The sequence below is a fragment of the Oryx dammah genome, unplaced genomic scaffold (genome assembly GCF_014754425.2).
Source record: "Oryx dammah isolate SB20612 unplaced genomic scaffold, SCBI_Odam_1.1 HiC_scaffold_2, whole genome shotgun sequence".
Lineage (NCBI taxonomy): Eukaryota > Metazoa > Chordata > Mammalia > Artiodactyla > Bovidae > Oryx > Oryx dammah.
The window spans coordinates 171,253,805-171,274,349 of NW_024070186.1; the positions used below are offsets into that span (position 1 = coordinate 171,253,805).

General features: G+C 45.1%; 1 protein-coding gene across 4 annotated transcripts in view; it reads right to left on the reverse strand.

The window, feature by feature from the left end:
• Positions 1-20,545, reverse strand: part of MYH11 (myosin heavy chain 11) — a 129,995-nt gene that overhangs the window by 43,623 nt on the left and 65,827 nt on the right. For all 4 annotated transcript variants that reach the window (XM_040256863.1, XM_040256879.1, XM_040256858.1 and 1 more), the window contains 4 exons: positions 18,644-18,742; positions 14,926-15,069; positions 2,320-2,415; positions 319-437 (listed from right to left, as the gene is read on the reverse strand). In XM_040256863.1, the coding sequence (XP_040112797.1) occupies positions 319-437; positions 2,320-2,415; positions 14,926-15,069; positions 18,644-18,742 (458 nt within the window). The remainder of the gene's footprint in view (positions 1-318; positions 438-2,319; positions 2,416-14,925; positions 15,070-18,643; positions 18,743-20,545) is intronic.

The following is a 20,545-nucleotide window of genomic DNA, read 5'->3' on the forward strand; positions in this document are numbered from 1 at the left end:
GATGGTTGGATGGATGGATGGGTGGATGGATGGATGGATGGGTGGATGGATGGATGGGTGGATGGATAGATGGAAGGCTGGATGGATGGATGGAAGTGTGGATAGATGGATGGGTGGATGGATGGATGGGTGGATGGATGGATGGGTGGATGGATAGATGGAAGGCTGGATGGATGGATGGAAGAGTGGATAGATGGATGGGTGGATGGATGGAAGGGTGGATGGAGGGAATGGTGGATGGATGGTGGGTGGATGGATGCATGGAAGGGTAGATGGATGGAAGAGTCTTCAGGAATAAATGGCAAATGCATCACGTACCTGTTCTTTTGTTTGAGCCTTCTGTACCACATCCCGCCCGACTTTGATACGTGGGGTCAAGATGGATCTGGTGAAATCTGTCACATTAATTCCCATGAGGTGGCAAACTTTCTGAGCCGCTGGATGGAGAAAAGAAGCATATGAAGTGCATCACAAAAGTGCAGGCTTGGGAAGGAAGGCAAATCACATGGGACCTCTGTGGTCTGTGGATACACTGTTTTTCCCTCAATGACAGGGAGCACGCCAGTGACCACAGCATGAAAGAGCCCTAGAAGCTGCTGGCATTAGTGGCCTCACCCCCAGCATCTTGCCAAGAGGCAGTGACAGGGCTGGGATGGAGGCGTGCCCCAACTGGGGGCTTCGGGCCAGAGCCAGGTTCAGCTCCTCGCTCTCTTCCCACTTCGTAGCCATGTGATTTTTTTGGAAATGCTACTTAACTTCCCAAACTCTAGCTTGCAGAAATGGTCAGCTATTTGGTATGTTGTTTGATTGTCAATGGGATTAAATGAGGTAGGTATATATCTGACATATAGTTAAATTCAATAAGCATTTGTTCTGCCATTCCAAGACATATGTGGCAATATATGCAGAGAGGAAAATATTGGAAACAACTTAAATGTTTGTTCACAAGGGAGCAAACAAATATATCATGGTATTTTTGTAAGTATTTTTTCCTCTAGAAAAAAAGTTGCAAGATGATGCCTATAGTGTGATATCATCCATGTAAATTAAAAAAAAGCTCACAAAACACCACTGTATATTGTTCAGATATATGTATGTGAAAGTATAAACGTAAGACCAGAAGGGTATATGGTAAAGTACAATTGTGGTTGTCAGGAGGTTCAGGGAGAAGAACGGGACCCAGTTGGGAGAATAAGAGATGTCAGCCTTCTCTATACTGTGTCTTGTTTCATTCTAAAGATAAAGAAGCATTCAAAAATAGTCACAAATGTCCATTCTGAATGGTGGACACATGGCCTCTTGTATTCATGTAGTTCTGCATTTAAAAAGGTTTTCTCAAAAAAAAAAAAAATCCAACATTAGCTGCTTCCTTAATGTGAGGACTAGTGACACACAATGGTCTGGAATGGTGTGAGATAAATCGTGTAGTTTTAGGATTTTTTTCCCCCCATCTTTTTGCAAAGGTGCTCTTTTCATTTCTGTTTCCCTGAGGGTCTCTCCTTAGAATGAGATTTTCTTTAACTTGCCATTTTGGGAGTGTAAGACATAAGAAACAATTGGCAGTTCAAAAGGGAGCTTGGAAAAGCAACCCAATATTGAGACAGGGGAGTTGAGGCCACAAGTGAGCAAGCTGGGAACCTAAGTCCTCCTTCTGGATCAGCCGCCAACAAGCATGGTGGTATCCAGGCCATCTTTTTGAAACACAAAACTGTTTATTTGCAGGTAGGGCTATCAGATTTAGGAAAAACATACAGGACATCCAGTGAAACTTGAATTTCAGATAAGCGATGAACAATTTTTAGTATAATTATGTCCCTAGTATTGCCTAGGACATACAATCAGAAGTGTTTGTCCGAAATTCAAATTCCACTGGGCATCCTGTGTTTTATCTGACAACACCCCATTTCAGAGAAACATGAGGTCTGTCTCCCCAACAAGACCATACATGGCATAAGAAATGGGGTGGTTCCTTCTCATTTCTCACTGTATCCCACTGCTCGGCATATAGCAGGTGTTCAAAAAGACTTTTTTAACAAAATAAATGAGTGTGGGGTTTTTGAAGAGATACTCCCTAAGGATCCCGTCTCATCCAAAACTTAGCTTTCCCACCCACACCACCCCCGCACACTCTGACTGGAGAATTTTCCACGTAGGCTCTTCAGCAGTAAAAAGTTTGAAAAAAGAGAAATTAAGTGATAGTAATCCAGCCTAGTTCTTATTAACACCCCAGATATCCTCAGCCAGAAAAATAACCAAGACAATGTGACCTTCCCTCTCATCACCAAAGTCATCAGTTATCACAAAAAAAGCAGCAAGCACCTGTGTTATCCGGCATGGAAGCCTGGTCTGTGTTTCTTTCCTTCTTGAAGACAATATTTCCGAGTTGCAGGACAGATGACACCACCCTCAATATGGCTGGAGTGAGGAGAGAAGACCAGATAAGACAGAAATGCCCACATCAAGATCCAGAGTCTAAGTCATTGAGGACCTGGAGCCGGCCCACGGCTTTCCCCCCGAGAGCCTCCGTTCTGAGCTTTTGTCTAGTCTTATTCACCCACTAACTTGTGTCTAACTGGAAAAAGCCAAACCACCCCAATTCCCTGCTAAGAGGACAGAAGACCAGCTAGGGCAGAACAGAATATTTTTGGATTGGTGCTAAAAAGCTTGCACTACAATGGAATTATGTGCAGGAGGGCATGGCAATCTATAGCCTGTGGACCAAATCCAGCTCATTACCTGCCCTTGAAAATAAAGTTTTATTGGAACCCAGCCAAACTCATTCACTTACATGCTGTCTATAGCTGCTGCTGCTGCTGCTAAGTCGCTTCAGTCGTGTCCGACTCTGTGCGACCCCATAGACGGCAGCCCACCAGGCTCCCCCGTCCCTAGGATTCTCCAGGCAAGAACAGTGGAGTGGGTTGCCATATAGCTATTTGCACGCTAAATGGCAGAGTTCAACAGTTGCCATGGAAATTGTATGGCCTGGTAAGGCTAAAATATTTACTATCTGGCCCTTCTATACATTAAGGAGATTGAACGATTAACAATTACAAACAAACAAAAAAATCCTGCTGTATCTCACAAACATGAATGCTGAAGGAAGGACTCCAAATGCAAACAAGAACACATCACATAAATCCATTGAACAGGCACATCTATGCCGCTGGAAGTCAGGACGGTGGTTATCCTTGACTGGGGAAGCTACGAGAAGAGGCATGAGGAGTTTCATGGGGGCTGGTGGTGGTTGTGTTCTCTTAGTTAAAATAGGCACCAGTTACACAAGTGTGTTCGGTGTGTAAAAATTCATCAACTATATACACTTACACACAATGTTCTAAATGTAAATTTTATGTCAATAAACTGTATCTAAAGACAAAACAAAACCCTGGGCTTCTTAGCATGCTCTGGCTGGGTGTGTGAACGTTCATGTTAGGATGAAGAAGGGGGAGTCTTTTCCACTGGTTGTCGAGGCATCTCCAGACAAAACAGTGTGTTGCCAGACCCTAGGAACCCTTCTGATGCCATACTCAGTCCATGTCACTGTCAAAATGGTTTCTGAGCCTGAAATCCTCCCAAGACCATGAATTCCTGGAGCATAGGGGGCTCTCCTACTTTCTTTATATTCCCCTAACCTTCTCCAGGGTCCAGACACATATGGGGGAGGGAGGGTAGATGGATGGATGGAAAATGAAGTGATGGATGGATGGATGGATGGATGGAAGGAAGATGGATGATGGATGGATCAATGAATGGATAGATAATAGATAGATGGATCAATTAATGGATTGATGAATATAGATAGATGGAAGATGGATGGATGGATGGATGTACGGATGGATGGACAATGAAGAGATGGATAGATGGATGGATGGATGGAGGATTGATCAATGCAAATACTTGGCTTTAGATTATCTGAGGTGCTGATCACCCAGGATTTCCAAGAAGAAGTCACAGCTTCAAGAACAAAACATAGAGATTCCAGCCTACTCCGATTCCTCAGGCCAAATTAGGGATGACAATCTTTTGCGGGGGTGGTTTTGGGACCTTTTGGGCTTCCCTGATAGCTCAGTTGGTAAAGAATCTGCCTGCAATGTGGGAGACCCTGGTTTGGTTCCTGGGTTGGGAAGATCCGCTGGAGAAGGGATGGGCTAGCCACTTCAGTATTCTTGGACTTCCTTTGTGGCTCAGCTGGTAAAGAACCCTCCTGTTATGCGGGAGACCTGGGTTAGATCCTTGGGTTGGGAGGATCCCTTGGAGAAGGGAACAGCTACCTACTCCAGTATTCTGGCCTGGAGAATCCCATGGATCGTGCAGTCCATGGGGTCGCGATAAAGTTTTACTACAACTGTCCTCGCACGTTAGGGACCCTGGCCCAGCTCAGGAGGAGAAGGGCCTAGACCACCCACCCATATGTTCCCACTCACCACTGGAGAAACTTTCCTCTCAAGTGAACAAAGTTTCTGTCAAAAGGAAGCAGCTGAGGCAGTTTCTTTAATAACATCTATGAAGGGGCTCTATAAACCATCAGGTGCAATACTCACAGTCTTAAACTGAAAGTCCAAATGAGGGATTGCTGTGATGCCTGCCATACAAGTGGTGAAACTCAGGATTTCTCAGCCCCGGGCACTAGTGAATTTTTGGTCCAGATAGTTGATTGTGGGGGGTGCCCCATGCATCATCACAGGATGTTTAGCTGCATCCTTGCTGTCTAACCGCTAGATGCCAGTACTGCTGTCTCTGTGTTCAGTTGCTAAGTCATGTCCGACTCTGCGACCCCATGGACGGCAGCATGTCAGACTTCTCTGCTGCTGCTAAGTCACTTCAGTCGTGTCTGACTCTGTGCGACCCCATAGACGGCAGCCCACCAGGCTCCCCCGTCCCTGGGATTCTCCAGGCAAGAACACTGGAGTGGGTTGCCATTTCCTTCTCCAATGCAGGAAAGTGAAAAGTGAAAGTGAAGTCTCTCAGTCGTGCCCGACCCTCAGCGACCCCATGGACTGCAGCCTTCCAGGCTCCTCCGTCCATGGGATTTTCCAGGCAAGAGTACTGGAGTGGGGTGCCATTGCCTTCTCTGGTCCTCACTATCTCCCAGACTTTGCTCAGATTCCTGTCCATTGAGTCGGTAATGCCAGCTAGCCAGCTCAGACTCCGTCAGTAGTGTTACCCTTTCCCAAGTTATGACAACCAAAAATGTCTCCAATTGGCAATGTCTCCATTGCCAATTGTCCCCTGGGGGCCACCCTCCCCCCAACCCTAGTTGGGAACCACTGGTCTAAATGAGAAAAGCAGACTGATGGGGACTGCAGGGACGCATGGGGGCCACAACCCTGTATGAAAGGAAACAGCTGCGACTCCAGTCATGGCCACAAGGGAGGCAAACCCAGAGCTGCCAGCCTCTGCTTTTTCCAAAGATGATGGGGAAACCCAGATTTTCATGTGAAATCTACCCAAGTTTAAAATTAACAACTTGGAGACTTCCCTAGTGGTTCACAGGTTAAGAATCCACCTTGCAATGTGAAGGACGTGGGTTCGATCCCTGGTTGGGGAGCTAAGATCCAACATGACATGGGGCAACTAAGCCTGTACCACGACTAGAGAGCTGGCATGCTGTAACTAAGAGCCTACGTGCTGTAAAGAAGAGCCTACGTGTTGCAACTAAGACCCAACACAGCCAAGTAAATAAATAATAAATTTAAAAATAAATAAATAATAATAAAATTATAAAATTAACAACTTTAACATGGAGGTCAATCTCTTCTGTGGGCTCAGGGGCTGCCAGTTTGCACTTTCTTGTGTAGATAACATGGTCACAGAAATGACAAAAGAGCAGTCACCACTCCCAGGTCAAAAGAGCCAGAGGGCAACAAAGTAGCAAAGGGGACAGGGCTGCCCAGATGGTAAGAGTAGCGAGGGCTGGGTCTGGGGCAGTGCTGAAAGCATTCACTCTAGTGTTAGGATGTCCTGAATTCAAATCCTAGCTTCATCTTGCAGAGCCTCAGTTTCCCCATCTGGAAAATGGAGAGAGTAACAGAAGTACCTGCTTCATGAAATTTATATCAGGAGAGATGCTGCAAGCTACAGGCCTGGCCCTGCTGCTGCTGCTGCTGCTGCTCAGTCGCTTCAGTCGTGTCTGACTCTGTGCGATCCCATAGATGGAAGCCAACCAGGCTCCCCCGTCCCTGGGATTCTCCAGGCAAGAGTACTGGAGTGGGTTGCCATTTCCTTCTCCAACGCATGAAAGTGAAAAGTGAAAGTGAAGTCGCTCAGCCATGTCCGACTCTTAATGACCCCATGGACTGCAGCCTACCAGGCTCCTCCATCCATGGGATTTTCCAGGCAAGAGTACTGGAGTGGGGTGCCATTGCCTTCTCTGACAGGCCTGGCCCAGTGGGTACTAAACAGCAGTTCACCATCTGGGCCATCAAAGAAGTGACCACCCAGAACCTGCGAATGTGACCTTATTTGAAAAAAGATCCCTGCAGAGGCAATTAAATGAAATCACCTTAGATTAATCTCTGTGTGTGTGTGTGTGTGCGCGCGTGCACACGTGCGCGCGTGCACATGCTCAGTCCTGTCCCACACTCTGCAGCCCCATGGACTGTAGCCCTTCAGCCTCTTCTGTCCATGGGCTTCTCCAGGCAAGAATTCTGGAGTGGGCTGTCATTTCTCCCTCAAGGGGGTTGTCTTGACCCAGGGATCAAACTCGAGTCTCCTGTGTCTCCTGCATCGGCAGCTGGATTCTGTACCATCAGCACCACCTGAGAAGTCCCTAGATTAAACTGGTGGGCCTTAAATGCAGGAGACCTGAGTCCAAGCCCTGGAGAAGGGGATGGCAACCCACTCCAGTATTCTTGCCTGGGAAATCCCATGAACAGAGAAGCCTGGAAGGTTATAGTCCATGGGGTCACAACGAGTTGGAAATGACTGACAGACTAACACTAAATTAAACTGGTCCTAAATCCAACCACAAGTGAGCTGATAACAGAGAGAAGAGAAGTCACACAGAGCAGAAGAAACACGAAGAAGAAGAAGGCAGACTGGGGTGATGCATCTACAAGCCAAGGACTGCTGGCAGTCACAGAAGAGAGGCGACTGACCTGGGATGATTCTCCCTCAGAACCCCCGGAAGGAGCCACCCCTGGCCACACCTTGGTTCCAGACTCCTGGCCTCTAGAACCATGAGAGAATAATTCCTGCTGTTTAAGCCACCAAGCAGGAGGTCACTTGTTACAACAACAACAGGAGACTAATATGCCACCCTTACTACTGAGAAGCAGGAAACAGGTTTCTCAACATGTAACAGAGGCACCTTCAACGTGGGATAGCTCCTCTAGGCCCTCCTGCTGAGCTGACTGTGGCTCAGATCATGAACTCCTTATTGCCAAATTCAGACTTAAATTGAAGAAAGTAGGGAAAACCGCTAGACCATTCAGGTATGACCTAAATCAAATCCCTTATGATTATACAGTGGAAGTGAGAAATAGATTTAAGGGCCTAGATCTGATAGATAGAGTGCCTGATGAACTATGGACGGAGGTTCATGACATTGTACAGGAGACAGGGATCAAGACCATCCCCATGGGAAAGAAATGCAAAAAAGCAAAATGGCTGTCTGGGGAGGCGTCACAAATAGCTGTGGAAAGAAGAGAGGCAAAAAGCAAAGGAGAAAAGGAAAGATATAAGCATCTGAATGCAGAGTTCCAAAGAATACCAAGGAGAGATAAGAAAGCCTTTTTCAGCAATCAATGCAAAGAAATAGAGGAAAACAACAGAATGGGAAAGACTAGAGATCTCTTCAAGAATGTTAGAGATACCAAGGGAACATTTCATGCAAGGATGGGCTTGATAAAGGACAGAAATGGTCTGGACCTAACAGAAGCAGAAGATATTAAGAAGAGGTGGCAAGAATACACAGAAGAACTATACAAAAAAGATCTTCACGACCCAGATAATCACGATGGTGTGATTACTCACCTAGAGCCAGACATCCTGGAATGTGAAGTGAAGTGGGCCTTAGAAAGCATCACTACAAACAAAGCTAGTGGAGGTGATGGAATTCCAGTTGAGCTGTTTCAAATCCTGAAAGATGATGCTGTGAAAGTGCTGCACTCAATATGCCAGCAAATTTGGAAAACTCAGCAGTGGCCACAGGACTGGAAAAGGTCAGTTTTCATTCCAATCCCAAAGAAAGGCAAAGCTAAAGAATGCTCAAACTACTGCACAATTGCACTCATCTCACATGCTAGTAAAGTAATGCTCAAAATTCTCCAAGCCAGGCTTCAGCAATACGTGAACCGTAAACTTCCTGATGTTCAAGCTGGTTTTAGAAAAGGCAGAGGAACCAGAGATCAAATTGCCAACATCTGCTGGATCATGGAAAAAGCAAGAGAGTTCCAGAAAAACATCTATTTCTGCTTTATTGACTATGCCAAAGCCTTTGACTGTGTGGATCACAATAAACTGTGGAAAATTCTGAAAGAGATGGGAATACCAGACCACCTGACCTGCTTCTTGAGAAATCTGTATGCAGGTCAGGAAGCAACAGTTAGAACTGGACATGGAACAACAGACTGGTTCCAAATACGAAAAGGAGTACGTCGAGGTTGTATATTGTCACCCTGCTTATTTAACTTCTATGCAGAGTACATCATGAGAAACGCTGGGCTGAAAGAAACACAAGCTGGAATCAAGATTGCTGGGAGAAATATCAATAACCTCAGATATGCAGATGACACCACTCTAATGCAAGAAGGCGAAGAAGAACTAAAGAGCCTCTTGATGAAAGTGAAAGAGGAGAGTGAAAAAGTTGGCTTAAAGCTCAACATTCAGAAAACAAAGATCATGGCATCCGGTCCCATCACTTCATGGGAAATAGATGGGGAAACAATAGAAACAGTGTCAGACTTTATTTTTGGGGGGCTCCAAGATCACTGCGGATGGTGACTGCAGCCATGAAATTAAAAGACGCTTACTCCTTGGAAGAAAAGTTATGACCAACCTAGATAGTATATTCAAAAGCAGAGACGTTACTTTGCCAACTAAGGTCCGTCTAGTCAAGGCTATGGTTTTTCCTGTGGTCATGTATGGATGTGAGAGTTGGACTGTGAAGAAGGCTGATCACTGAAGAATTGATGCTTTTGAAGTGTGGTGTTGGAGAAGACTGTTGAGAGTCCCTTGGACTACAAAGAGATCCAACCAGTCCATTCTGAAGGAGATCAGCCCTGGGATTTCTTTGGAAGGAATGATGCTAAAGCTGAAACTCCAGTACTTTGGCCACCTCATGCGAAGAGTTGACTCATTGGAAAAGACTCTGATGCTGGGAGGGATTGGGGGCAGGAGGAGAAGGGGACGACCGAGGATGAGATGGCTGGATGGCATCATGGACTTGATGGATGTGAGTCTGTGTGAACTCCAGGAGATGGTGATGGACAGGGAGGCCTGGCGTGCTGCGATTCATGGGGTCGAAAAGAGTCGGACATGACTGAGCGACTGAACTGAACTGAACAAAGGCACCACTTGCATCTGTACAGAGAGTGACCCACCCGCCAAAGCAGGAGACGTTAACAGACATGGGTTCAATCCCTGGATTGGGAAGATCCCCTGGAGGATTGGGAGTAGGAAATGGCAACCTACTCCAGTATCCTTGCCTGCGAAATCCCATGGACCAAGGAGCCTGGCAGGCTACAGTCCATGGAGTTGCAAAGAGTCAGACATGACTGAAGCAACTTAGCGCACAGGAAACTTTTAAAAACATTTAAATCGTTAGGGACTTCTACTAATTTATTTGAAATAGTATAACCAGGATATACACTTAGTGATTTTACAGAAATTGTTGTTTAGGACAAAGTCCAGAGTGGATCAAACTGTGGAAATCTACTCTCTGCATAAAAGTATTCAGTCAATGATGATATAGGTGGAACCCAGAAGCGGCATCAACTGTGAATGACTGAAAATGGACCTAGATAGCCTCAGGGAGGATCTGAGGGCAGAAATGCTGGAGTTAGCTGCTGGGAGTTCACATCCTGGCTGTGTTATTAGTAGCTGTGTGATTTGGAGTCAGGTATTAGCCTCTCTGGGCCCCCACTTTGCCATCTGAAGGCCCATAAGAACACCTACTTCAGAGGACTGTCATGAGGGTTAAACGCATGGTACCTAAACCCAGGGGCTTCCCTGGTAGCTCAGCTGGTAAAGAATTTGCCTGCAATGCGGGAGACCTGGGTTCTATCCCTGGGTTGGGAAGATCCCCTGGAGGAGGGCATGGCAACCCACTCCAGTATTCTTGCCTGGAGAATCCCCATGGGCAGAGGAGCCTGGTGGGCTACAGTCCTTGGGGTTGCAAAGAGTTGGACACGACTGAGTGACTAACAGCACAGCACACAGCACCTAAACCCAGAGAGTGCTCGATAAACAGCAGTTGCGATGATGTCATCACGATTATGATGGTCTTACACTGCTGCTAGCTCTCTGTGCAACCTGGGGCAAGTACTTCTCTCTCGCTAAGGTCCAGGAGCCAGAGGAGACTGGTCACTTGGGCCCTCACGCGGCTCCAGGGCTCAAGCCTGATAGCACCCTCAGCTCCCCATTTTCCTTTGACCTTTTTGGGGAGAGTTGGGAACAGTCCTAGATTTATAATCAGGGTTGGTATACACAATGGCTTAAGTTCAGACCCCATGGGCATCAGTCATTTGTCCACTCTCATTTTTTAAAAAAGTATTTATTTATTTTAATTCATTTACTTATTTGGCTGTACTGGGTCTTAGGTGCAGAATGCGGGATCTTCAATCTTCATTTCAGCATGCTGGATTTTTTTTTTTTTCAGTTATGACATGAAGGATCTTTAGCTGAGGCATGCAGAAGCAGCATGCAAACTCTTAGCTGCAGCATGTGGGAACTAGTTCCTTGATGAGGGATCAAACTCAGTCCCCCTGCATTGAGAGTGTGGACTCTTAGCCACTGAACCACCAGAGAAGTCCCTGAACACCCTCATTTTTCTCTTTTTAATTTTTCAATTATATTTATATTTTTTAATTATTTATTTTGGCTATCCAGGTCTGAGTTGCGGCACACAGGAGCTTCACTCTTTGTTGCAGCGTGCAGGATCTTTAGCTGTGGTATGCAAACTCCTAGTTACAGCATGTGGCTTTAGTTCCTCGACCAGGGATCGAACCCTGGCCCCCTGCACTGGGAGCATGGAGTCTTAGCCCCTGGACCACCAGGGAAGTCCTCACCCTCATCTTAATGCTTGCTCTACAGGCATACCAGGGCTTCCCAGGTGGCACTAATGGTAAAGAACCTGCCTGCCAATGCAGGCAGGTGGAGACGTACGTCTCCTACATTGGGACTGTGGAAATCTACCCTTTGTGTAAAAATATTCAATCAGTGATGACATAGATGAGACCTGAAGCGGCATCAGTTGTAAATGACTGACACTGGAAATGGATCTAGACAGTCTCTGGGAGGATCCGGGGGCAGGGGCGCTGGAGTTAGATGCTGGGAGTTCACACAGCTGCTAATAACCCAGCCAGGACATGAACTCCCAGCAGCTGACTCCAGCGCCCCTGCCCCGAGACCCTCCCAGAGACTGTCTAGATCTGATTCCAGGTGTCAGTCCTTTACCGTTGATGCCGCTTTAGGTTTCATCTGTATCATCACTGACTGAATATTTTTGTGCAGAGGGTTGATTTCCACAGTCCCATTGTAGGAGATGTACGAGACGTGGGTTCGATCCCTGGGTCGGGAAGATCCCCTGGAGAAGGAAATGGCAACCCACTCTAGTATTCTTGCCTGGAGAATCCCATGGACAGAGGGGCCTGGCGGGCTACAGTGCGTGGGGTCTCAAGAGCCACACGGGACTGGAGTGGCTTAGTGCGTACACGGCATGCTGTAGACATACCGCTGCTCGATTATTTATTTATTTGCTTTCACATGACTAGGGAGGTTGTCTGCCTGTGTGCTCAGGTCTTCAGTCGTGTCCCAGGCTTTTGCGGCCCCATGGACTGTAGCCAGCCAGGCTCCTCTGTCCATGGAATTCTCCAGATAAGAATACTGCAGTGGGTTGCCATTTCCTTCTCCAGTACTCTACTGATACTCAGCACTTTCCTTTACAATCACTTCTCTTTCCTATGATTTACTTTAGTAGGAAACTTTATCTTAAGTGAAAAAATCAGCTTTCCTTGCCATAAATAGATGGCCATGATAAAAATAAATACATGGAAAATGAATCATACTATCAAATGCTAGCAAGAGGCTGGGACCTGCCCAGGGTGCTCAACCTGGGGTCTGCTCTCCAAGGTTAAAAGGGTGATGAGCAAGTGCCACGGAGGGGCTGAAGACCGTATAGATGCCAAACTGCTCCTCTCTGTGAAAGTCATCAGATGGCCTGAAAAGGACTAGAGAAGGGACCGCCACCTCATGGTGGGTTTCTGCATCACTTATCGTCTGAAAAATGAGTCCACATTGTAGAATATTCTGGGTTCCTTCTAACCTTGGTTTCCATACCTTGGTTCTGACATAGACATTTTTTTAAATTTATAGAACAAAACCCACCTTCCCACATACAAAAACAGAGCACAGCACATCATAAAGTGGGGTTTGGGATTCCATGAGACCCAAGAATGAGTCCCAGCCCCATCGGTGACTTGCTGTGTGTCTCTTCTGTGTGTGTGTCTTTGCTTCTCTGTGCCTCGGTTTCTTCATTTGCAAACTGTGGTAACAGCAGTCATCTCCTAGGGTTGTTGCAATATTAAATACTGTGCATAAAGCACTTAGCAGACGGTTTTGTCCCCTGATGTCTTCACTTTAAATATATTAGGAGCATTTCCACATAAGGCAATGTCTGAAAGGACCCATTGTTTTCTTTCATAAGGTCAAACAATGATTGAATAAATCTTCTATCAATATTTTAGTTTGTTCCAGTTTTTTATTATGTACATAAAACTGAACATTCTGGTATATTTTTGGTACATTTTTTAAATAGGGAAGTTTACCAAATACCTGGCCCAAAGCAAGTACTTAGTCATCAGTTGTATTTTTCTAAAAGCAAAGATTAGAAGTAAAATTAACTCATGTTCCAAATAAAATGAATCATTCTTGGAGAGCCGATGTCATTCAGGAAGGGATGCTGTTAGCACTGGATTCTGAAGTGGGATCCCAGCCAAAAGCCACAAAGACCTACCATCTGTTATCTGACTCATGGAATCTTCTTTTTTTCAGCCCCATGAAGGGGGTTATCTCTGGAGGAGCTGCCCATCCTGCAAAATGCAGTTGTCCTGCATTTTCGCAATTGTAGCCCTCATTCTGGGGCTTCAAAGTGGGTGCGAACATGGAAAGAAAGGGAAAATTTTCACAGTCTTGTCCTGGTGTTTCCCAAAGAGATTAATCTTAAATATTGAGGCATATCTAATTCAGAGGAAAAGTGTTTCTCACACAGTATGGAAACCAGGAATGTCTCTATGAGCTTTCCTAGTCTGAGGACCAAATGTGTTTCTTGGTCATTGGTATGATGAAATTGATCAATACTGACCCATCGCCAGAATTGCCTTTCCAGGAAGAACCCAAGTACACCCACTGCCACAATTATTTTCCCTCTCCTCCACCTACATATTCTTGATGAGGCCAATAACCTCTCTACCTCCAGCTTCAAGAATGGAATAGAGACCATAACAAAGAGATGTAATAGAGCTTTCTACAACCCTGGCTCATTGTGAGTAGTTCAGGATTATACATGTCAACCTAGGCAATGAGACTTCATTAAGGGACTCAGGCAAGGAATCCACTCTGCTCATTTCTGCTGGACATAAATGCAATGGATGTAAGGGCTGGAGCTGCAACAGCCATTTTGTTGCCAAGAAAGTATCACCTACTTAAAGACAAGGTTACTGAGATACCAAGTTCCAAAGACATTCTTAGAGTCCCAAGAATTTGCTGTTCATGAAGCTAGTATCCCTGAATTTTCCAGCTACATGAATGAATCATTTTACTTTTTGCTTAAGCCAATTTGATCAGTTATGGCCAAAAGAGGCCTAACGTAGCCACTCTTCTAAGACAGCAAAAAACCATCTAAAGTAATATTAATTTTCCTTCTTTTCCTTTTTTTTTTTTTTGAGTGGGGAATTCAGAGAGCAGAAATCTGTCCCGACCAAAGAAAAGTCCCTAATGTATTCCAGTGGTACTGAGGCAGGAAAGGCAGGGCTGGGCCCGAGGATGGTCTCTTCATACACAGACGTCAGCTGGAAGGCAAAGCCACCTCCCTGTTTTGCACTTAATCAGGCCATGATTCATGGAGGAATGGCATTAGCACAGAAACTCTGGAATTATGAGCAAGAAACCCTGACCAAGAAAACCGTGGAGCAAATGCAGTGAAAGCGCAGGGGTTGCCAGTGACCCTGTATGATCTTCCGTGTGTGGAGACTAGTAAAGGAAAACTTAAGGGAATACAGCTCTTAGTGTCAGGTACAGGGGCTCCAAGAGACAAATGCTCAAGACCAGGACTGATGCTACTGGATGCAATCCAGGCCACACTTCAACCTTCCCCTCAATGAATGCCCCACCCTTAATCAAAAAGACCCACCTATTTAAAGGGCTACAAATAAAAGGGAGATCAAAAAAACCCCCGCAGGGCACCCCTCATTTGCGAGGACACCTACACTCTGTGTTGAGTGTGTAACTTTCAATTCTGCCCTAAATAAACTACTTCGCTGCTCCCTTTGCTCCTCAGCCTCAATGTGTGTGTGTGTGTGTGTGTGTGTGTGTGTGTTCATTTCTTTTTTCCCTTAGTACCTCATGTTTTTTTGCCCAAATTCTTCTGGACAAGTTGAACAAGAAAGAGCCTGGACATTTGCTAAAGCATTTTTGGGGTCAGTACCCAGAGCAGGAGCCCAGAGCGGGTCTCCTGACCAGCACCTCGCCCAAGGTGAAAGGACTTACACAGCTGCTCCTCCTCAGTGAACCCCATGATGGCCATGGCTTCCACGGTTTCATTGAACATCTCGTCATCCTGGGCGGCCGGGATGGGCACAAAGCCGTTGGAGAGGAATGTGTAGTTGTTGAAGCCTTCCAAAAGCAAGTCATCTAGAAGGAGAGGAAGATGGGGCGGTGGTCAGGAAAGACACTTCCACTGTGAACAGGAGATAGGAGCCTGATAAAGGGTCTGGTCCATCAGAATTTCTCTCCCTTTCCCGAGACTTGGACAGTTCAAAGCGTCCCTCTGTTTCACTGCATAGAAGTGATCACTAGCCATCACCCGCCTCATACAGTGGTGAAGCTCGTGCACTGCCCCAGGGTGCCTGGCAACTGAAATCCAGCGTTGGGCCCACTTCCTTAGCCAGGACGGTGGCATCTACTTAGAGGAAGGGACATCTTTAGCTCAGTCTCCCAAGGCACCTTGCCTTTAGGAACAAAGCTGTCTGAAAAGTTAGATTAATCTTTATCCATCCATTTATTAAACTTTTATCAAAATTAAACATGCACACAGATTTTTTTTTTTCACACAGATTTTAAATATCAGTGATTGAGCTACAGATCTATATGAAGCTGGTACTAACAGCCTGAGAAATGCAACTTGCAGCTTCTGGTCATCACTGGTCGAAGAGAATTTGACAGGAACTTCACGAGCATCCCAAGGAAGGAGAAAGGCACCCTTGTTTTGCAACCTTCATCAGCATTTGTTCCTGAATCACCCCAGTTTTCCTTCTCTAATAATCAAATAATTCTCTAGCCATGTATGATTTTACCATATCTTTTTGGATATCTAGTTAGCACCGTGATTTTTGTTCTACATATGTTGTGTAATAGTTGATTCTGTCCTATCCTTATAAAACACGTTAAACTTAACAAATACTTTATGAGAAAAAAAATCAATTACTATCAAAAGGTTTATAATAAAAACACCATTGCTTGTCCGATCGTTTATCCAGCTCCTACCTATAGTAGTTACCTACAGTAACTGCTTTTTATCTCTTTTAACTGTTTTTTTTTTCCTGGTAGTTATCACTATTTCTCTATATAATAGGCTTACTATATATTATACTTATATATCATATTAATGACTACTTCTGGATGTGGGTTAGATACTGCCCATTCACTTCCTGCTATGATAGAGAAAGATTTAGTGCTCTTACATCCTCTCTCTTCTCAAACTATTTCTAGCAATCAATGCATGCTAGGTTACTTCAGTCATGTCCAGCTCTTTGCGACTGCATGGACTGTAGCTCTCCAAGCTTCTCTGTCCATGGGCTTCTCCACCAAAGAATACTGGAGTGGGTTGCTATTTCCTGCTCCAGGGGATCTTCCTGACCCAGGGATTGAACCCGTGTCTCTTATGTTTCCTGCATGGGCAGGCGAGTTCTTTACCACTAGTGCCACTAGGAAGCCCCTGTAATAATAGATAAGGCATATCTGGTCTGCTGGTTGTCTTTATAAATAAAGTTTTATGGAAACACAGGCACCCCCATTCCCTTGTCTATTTTTTTTTATTTTACTTTACAATTCTGTATTGGTTTTGCCATACATTGACATGATGTCTATCGCTGCTCTCATGCTACAACGGCAGCCAGAGTTGAGTAGCTGCAATAAAAACCATGCGATTCTCAAAACCTATATGGACTATTTGGCCCTTTAATAAAAACATTTGCCAACTCTCTGTTTATGACATTTATTAAATATTGTTCTCTATAAAGCTGTATTCTGTAGTTACATTCCTTTATTGTTATTCACCCCTTTCTCCCTCAAATTTATAATTTATTCTCTTTTTTTCTTACACCATTTGCATTTATGACAAACTCCAATATATCAAGTGTCCTCTTCCAGATCAATCGTTAATCAGGCTGGATTTGATTATACTTTTGGAGGGAATTCAGCAAGATGCTTTACTTTTTAAGCGAAGGGCTTTCATGGGTCAGGTCACTTGGAAGCTACTTGATAAAGTCGAGGTTAAATTGGCCCAAGATGCCAGTTAACTCAAGCCTTCAGATTAACTGAAATGCTTGATTAAAGTCACAAGGATCTGAGTCTTTGCCAAGATTTCATTATCCAGCCCGAGGATATCTTTAAAAATATCCAATTCTCTCTAAAACCCTAACCTCTTCCCAAATCTATCATCAAGTATACAAGTGGTTCCTAGGAATTTTAGTTAGCCTTATCCCTGCTCGATTTCTGGAAGACTGGAGGCAGAGCACAAAACTTGAACCCGTTTCCAAACCACCAGACTGTTGACTTTGGTGGCACAGAGATGGGAGAAAAATATAAACATTTCCCTCTGGACCACCCCACAGCATCTGTGCTGTAACAGCTAGTTTACCTATTTGCCACTGTGTAACGTCCATTCCACTCCCCACTTTTATCCAAAGTTGCTCCGGATGCCCAGTATCAAGATCAAATCATGAACGCTGCTCCCTCTAGTGGTGGAACGTTACAATACACCTCATCACAGCAAAGGTACGAGTCCACGCATACTTCCGGTAATTTTCTAAGCCAAATAACTAACCCCAGGTCACAAAACTGATGGGAAGCGAAACTTGTACTGTTCTCCTAAAATTTAGGATTTAAACTTATTACTATAATGTAGAGCATACTATGTACCTATATTGACAGGTATATTCCTTTTTTTCAGAATTTTAAATGTTCTTTTAAGTTAGTAAAGATGAATTCTTCTGCATGCCTAGATCATATTATATAATTTCCTACTGGAGTCTGGCATACAGTATAGTGTTTCTATGTGAAAAATGTTTTTCCTACAACAGAGAACAGCAAACTACAGCACAGTGCGTATTCCTATTTTTGTAAGTAAAATTCTACTGTAATACAGCTATGCCCACTGGTTTAGCATTGCCTATGGCTGCTTCTGCATTTACAAAGACAGAGCTCAGTGGCCGTGACAAAAACCATGTGGCCTACAGAGCCTAAAAGATCTACTATCTGGTTCGTTATAGAAAAATATAGTTGACCCCACCCTACGAAAAAGCCACTTCAAAGTTACTTTCAAAACAGGTATAACGAAAAGTGCTTGGAGCCACTACAAAATTCCTTATGAAATCAGAATGCATCTTAAATACTTGCAAGTTTTATAAACTTGCAAATATAGCAACTATCTTTTAAAAATTGATTTAATTTACTTTTGGCTGTATTGGGTCTTGGCTGCTGTATGTGGGCTTTCTCTAGTTGCAGGAGCGGGGGCTACTCTTTGCTGCAACGCTCCAGCTTCTCATTGCGGTGGCTTCTCTTGTTGCGGAGCATGGTTTAGTTGCTCCAGGGCATATGGGATCTTCCCAGATCAGGGAGCAAACCTGTGCCCCCTGCACTGGCAGGCAGATTCTTATCCACTGGGCCACCAGGCAAGTACCCGGCAATTGTCTTTCTCCCCTCCTAGAAGACACAGATTGCGTCTATTTGGACTTGATGTCATCCAGTCTAATTATTAATTAATTAATCATTTAATGCCTAACTGAAACTGACATCTGCTATGCCGCATAGTAGATGCTCAGTAAATGAAGATGACTCCAAGGAGAGGAGGAGATGCTGCCCAGAGATGTGTAACTCTTTCCCTGGCGGGATCTCAGGCTCTGTTTTAATAGCTATCAATTAATCCTGGAAAACGACGGAAGGGAGGGCTGAGGTCTCCCAGCAAACGTCCTTGCTCATCACTTACTTCGCATCTTCTCCTTGGCTCCAGCAATCAGATAGTAAAAGATGTGGAAGGTCCTCTCGTCTCTGGCTTGGCGAATCGCACGTGACTTTTCCAGCAGATCTGGTTTGGGAGGAGTTAAGAATTCTAGAACTGCTGTGCTGGAAAAGATTCTTGAGAGTCCTTTGGACAGCAAGATCAAACCAGTCAATCTCAAAGGAAATCAACCCTGAATATTCATTGGAAGGACAGATGCTGAAGCTGGAGCTCCAATACTTTGGCCACCTGATGTGAAGAGTCGATTCATTGGAAAAGACCCTGATATTGGGAAAGATTGAGGGCAGGAGAAGAAGGGGGCAACAGAAGATAAGATGGTTAGATGGCACCACCATCTAATTCAATGGACATGAGTTTGAGCAAGCTCCAGGAGAGAGTGAAGGACAGGGGAGCCTGGAGTGCTACAGTCTATAGGGTCACAAAGAGTTGGATATGACTGAGCTACTGAGCAACAACAACACAGAATTAATTCCAGGGATAGCACATGTGCTTCCCTTGCAGGGAGCTGACCTTCCTCCCCAAGCTCTGGCACATCAACTGCTGGAGGGGAAATCTCCAGAACACGGGAGAAGCTCCCTGGAGAGTTTTGAGGACTTTGATTGCTGAGGAAGATCAAGCCATTGGTTCACATGAGCTGACCTTCCAGTTCTGGCTCATAGATTCAAAATGAGACCGCTAGGTGCTGCTGGCTGGCCCCAGTGCAGAGAAAAGTGAGGGGAACAAAGGGGGTTAAAAAAGTATAAAAAGACAGGAGTCAAGAGACTCCAGGATGGAAGACTTCTGGGAGGGGCATGAAATGAGATGTTTTCCCAACAACCATCACCAACTTCTCTTCTGTAGAGTGAACTGTCTTTAGATAATACAGAGTAAAAATAATTACACCCTCTATGGTCTGTTAATCCCTGTGCTAAATGTTGACATGCATTTTCTCATTTGCTTTTCTTTCTTGGAATACAATTGCTTTACAATATTGAGTAGTTTCTGCTATACAACGAAGTGAATTAGCTATAAGTATACAGACATCCGTTCTCTCTTGGATCTACCTCCCACCGACCTCGGTTCTTCACAGGGCACCGAGCTGAGCTCCCTGTGCTTTACAGCAGGCTCCCATTAGCTACCTATTTTACACGTGGTGGTGTGTATACGTCAATCCCAATCTCCCAATCTGTCCCACCCTCTCTTTTCCACGCTGTGTCCACATGGCCATTCTTTATGTCTGCATCTCTATTCCTGCCCTGGTTCATCTGTACCATTTTTCCATTGTCTCATTTAAACCTCACAAACTAGCCTAGGAACTGAGAGTGAATATTGTTGGCATTTTCAATACAGGGGAAACCGAGGCCCAGGGAAGCTCGGGGAAGGCTCATTTCCCAGGAGGACACAATTAGGAAGCAGCGAAGCCAGTGTTTGCAGTGGCCAAAACTACTTCAGCCAAAGGTCTGGGCTTCAGAGAGCTGGGTGCCAGTTCTGGATGGCTGAGTGTCCTTGACTCAGCTGACTAGCAACCGAGCCTCAGGATATTGTAAACACGCCCACTGATTAATCTAAAGCCGTTCTGCTGTGGGGGGAGGGGTGGAGGCCATGGGGGCATGGGGATGGTGGGAGCCACATGAGGGGCTGGGCTGTCATACCAGGTGGATTTCCTGCACATAAGAACCAGGTTCTACTTGACTAAAAATCTGCCAAGATGCTAACCATCGAAGAATGAATAATCATTTCTTCTCTGTGTTCCCAAATCCACTGGTTTAGACTGTGTCCTCCCTGCTCTGTTATGTCAGGTCATGGGCACTAATTTCTCCTCTAAAGGCCTCATAACTGTGGGCTTCCCTGGTGGCTCAGATGTTTAGGAATCTGCTTGCAATGCAGGAG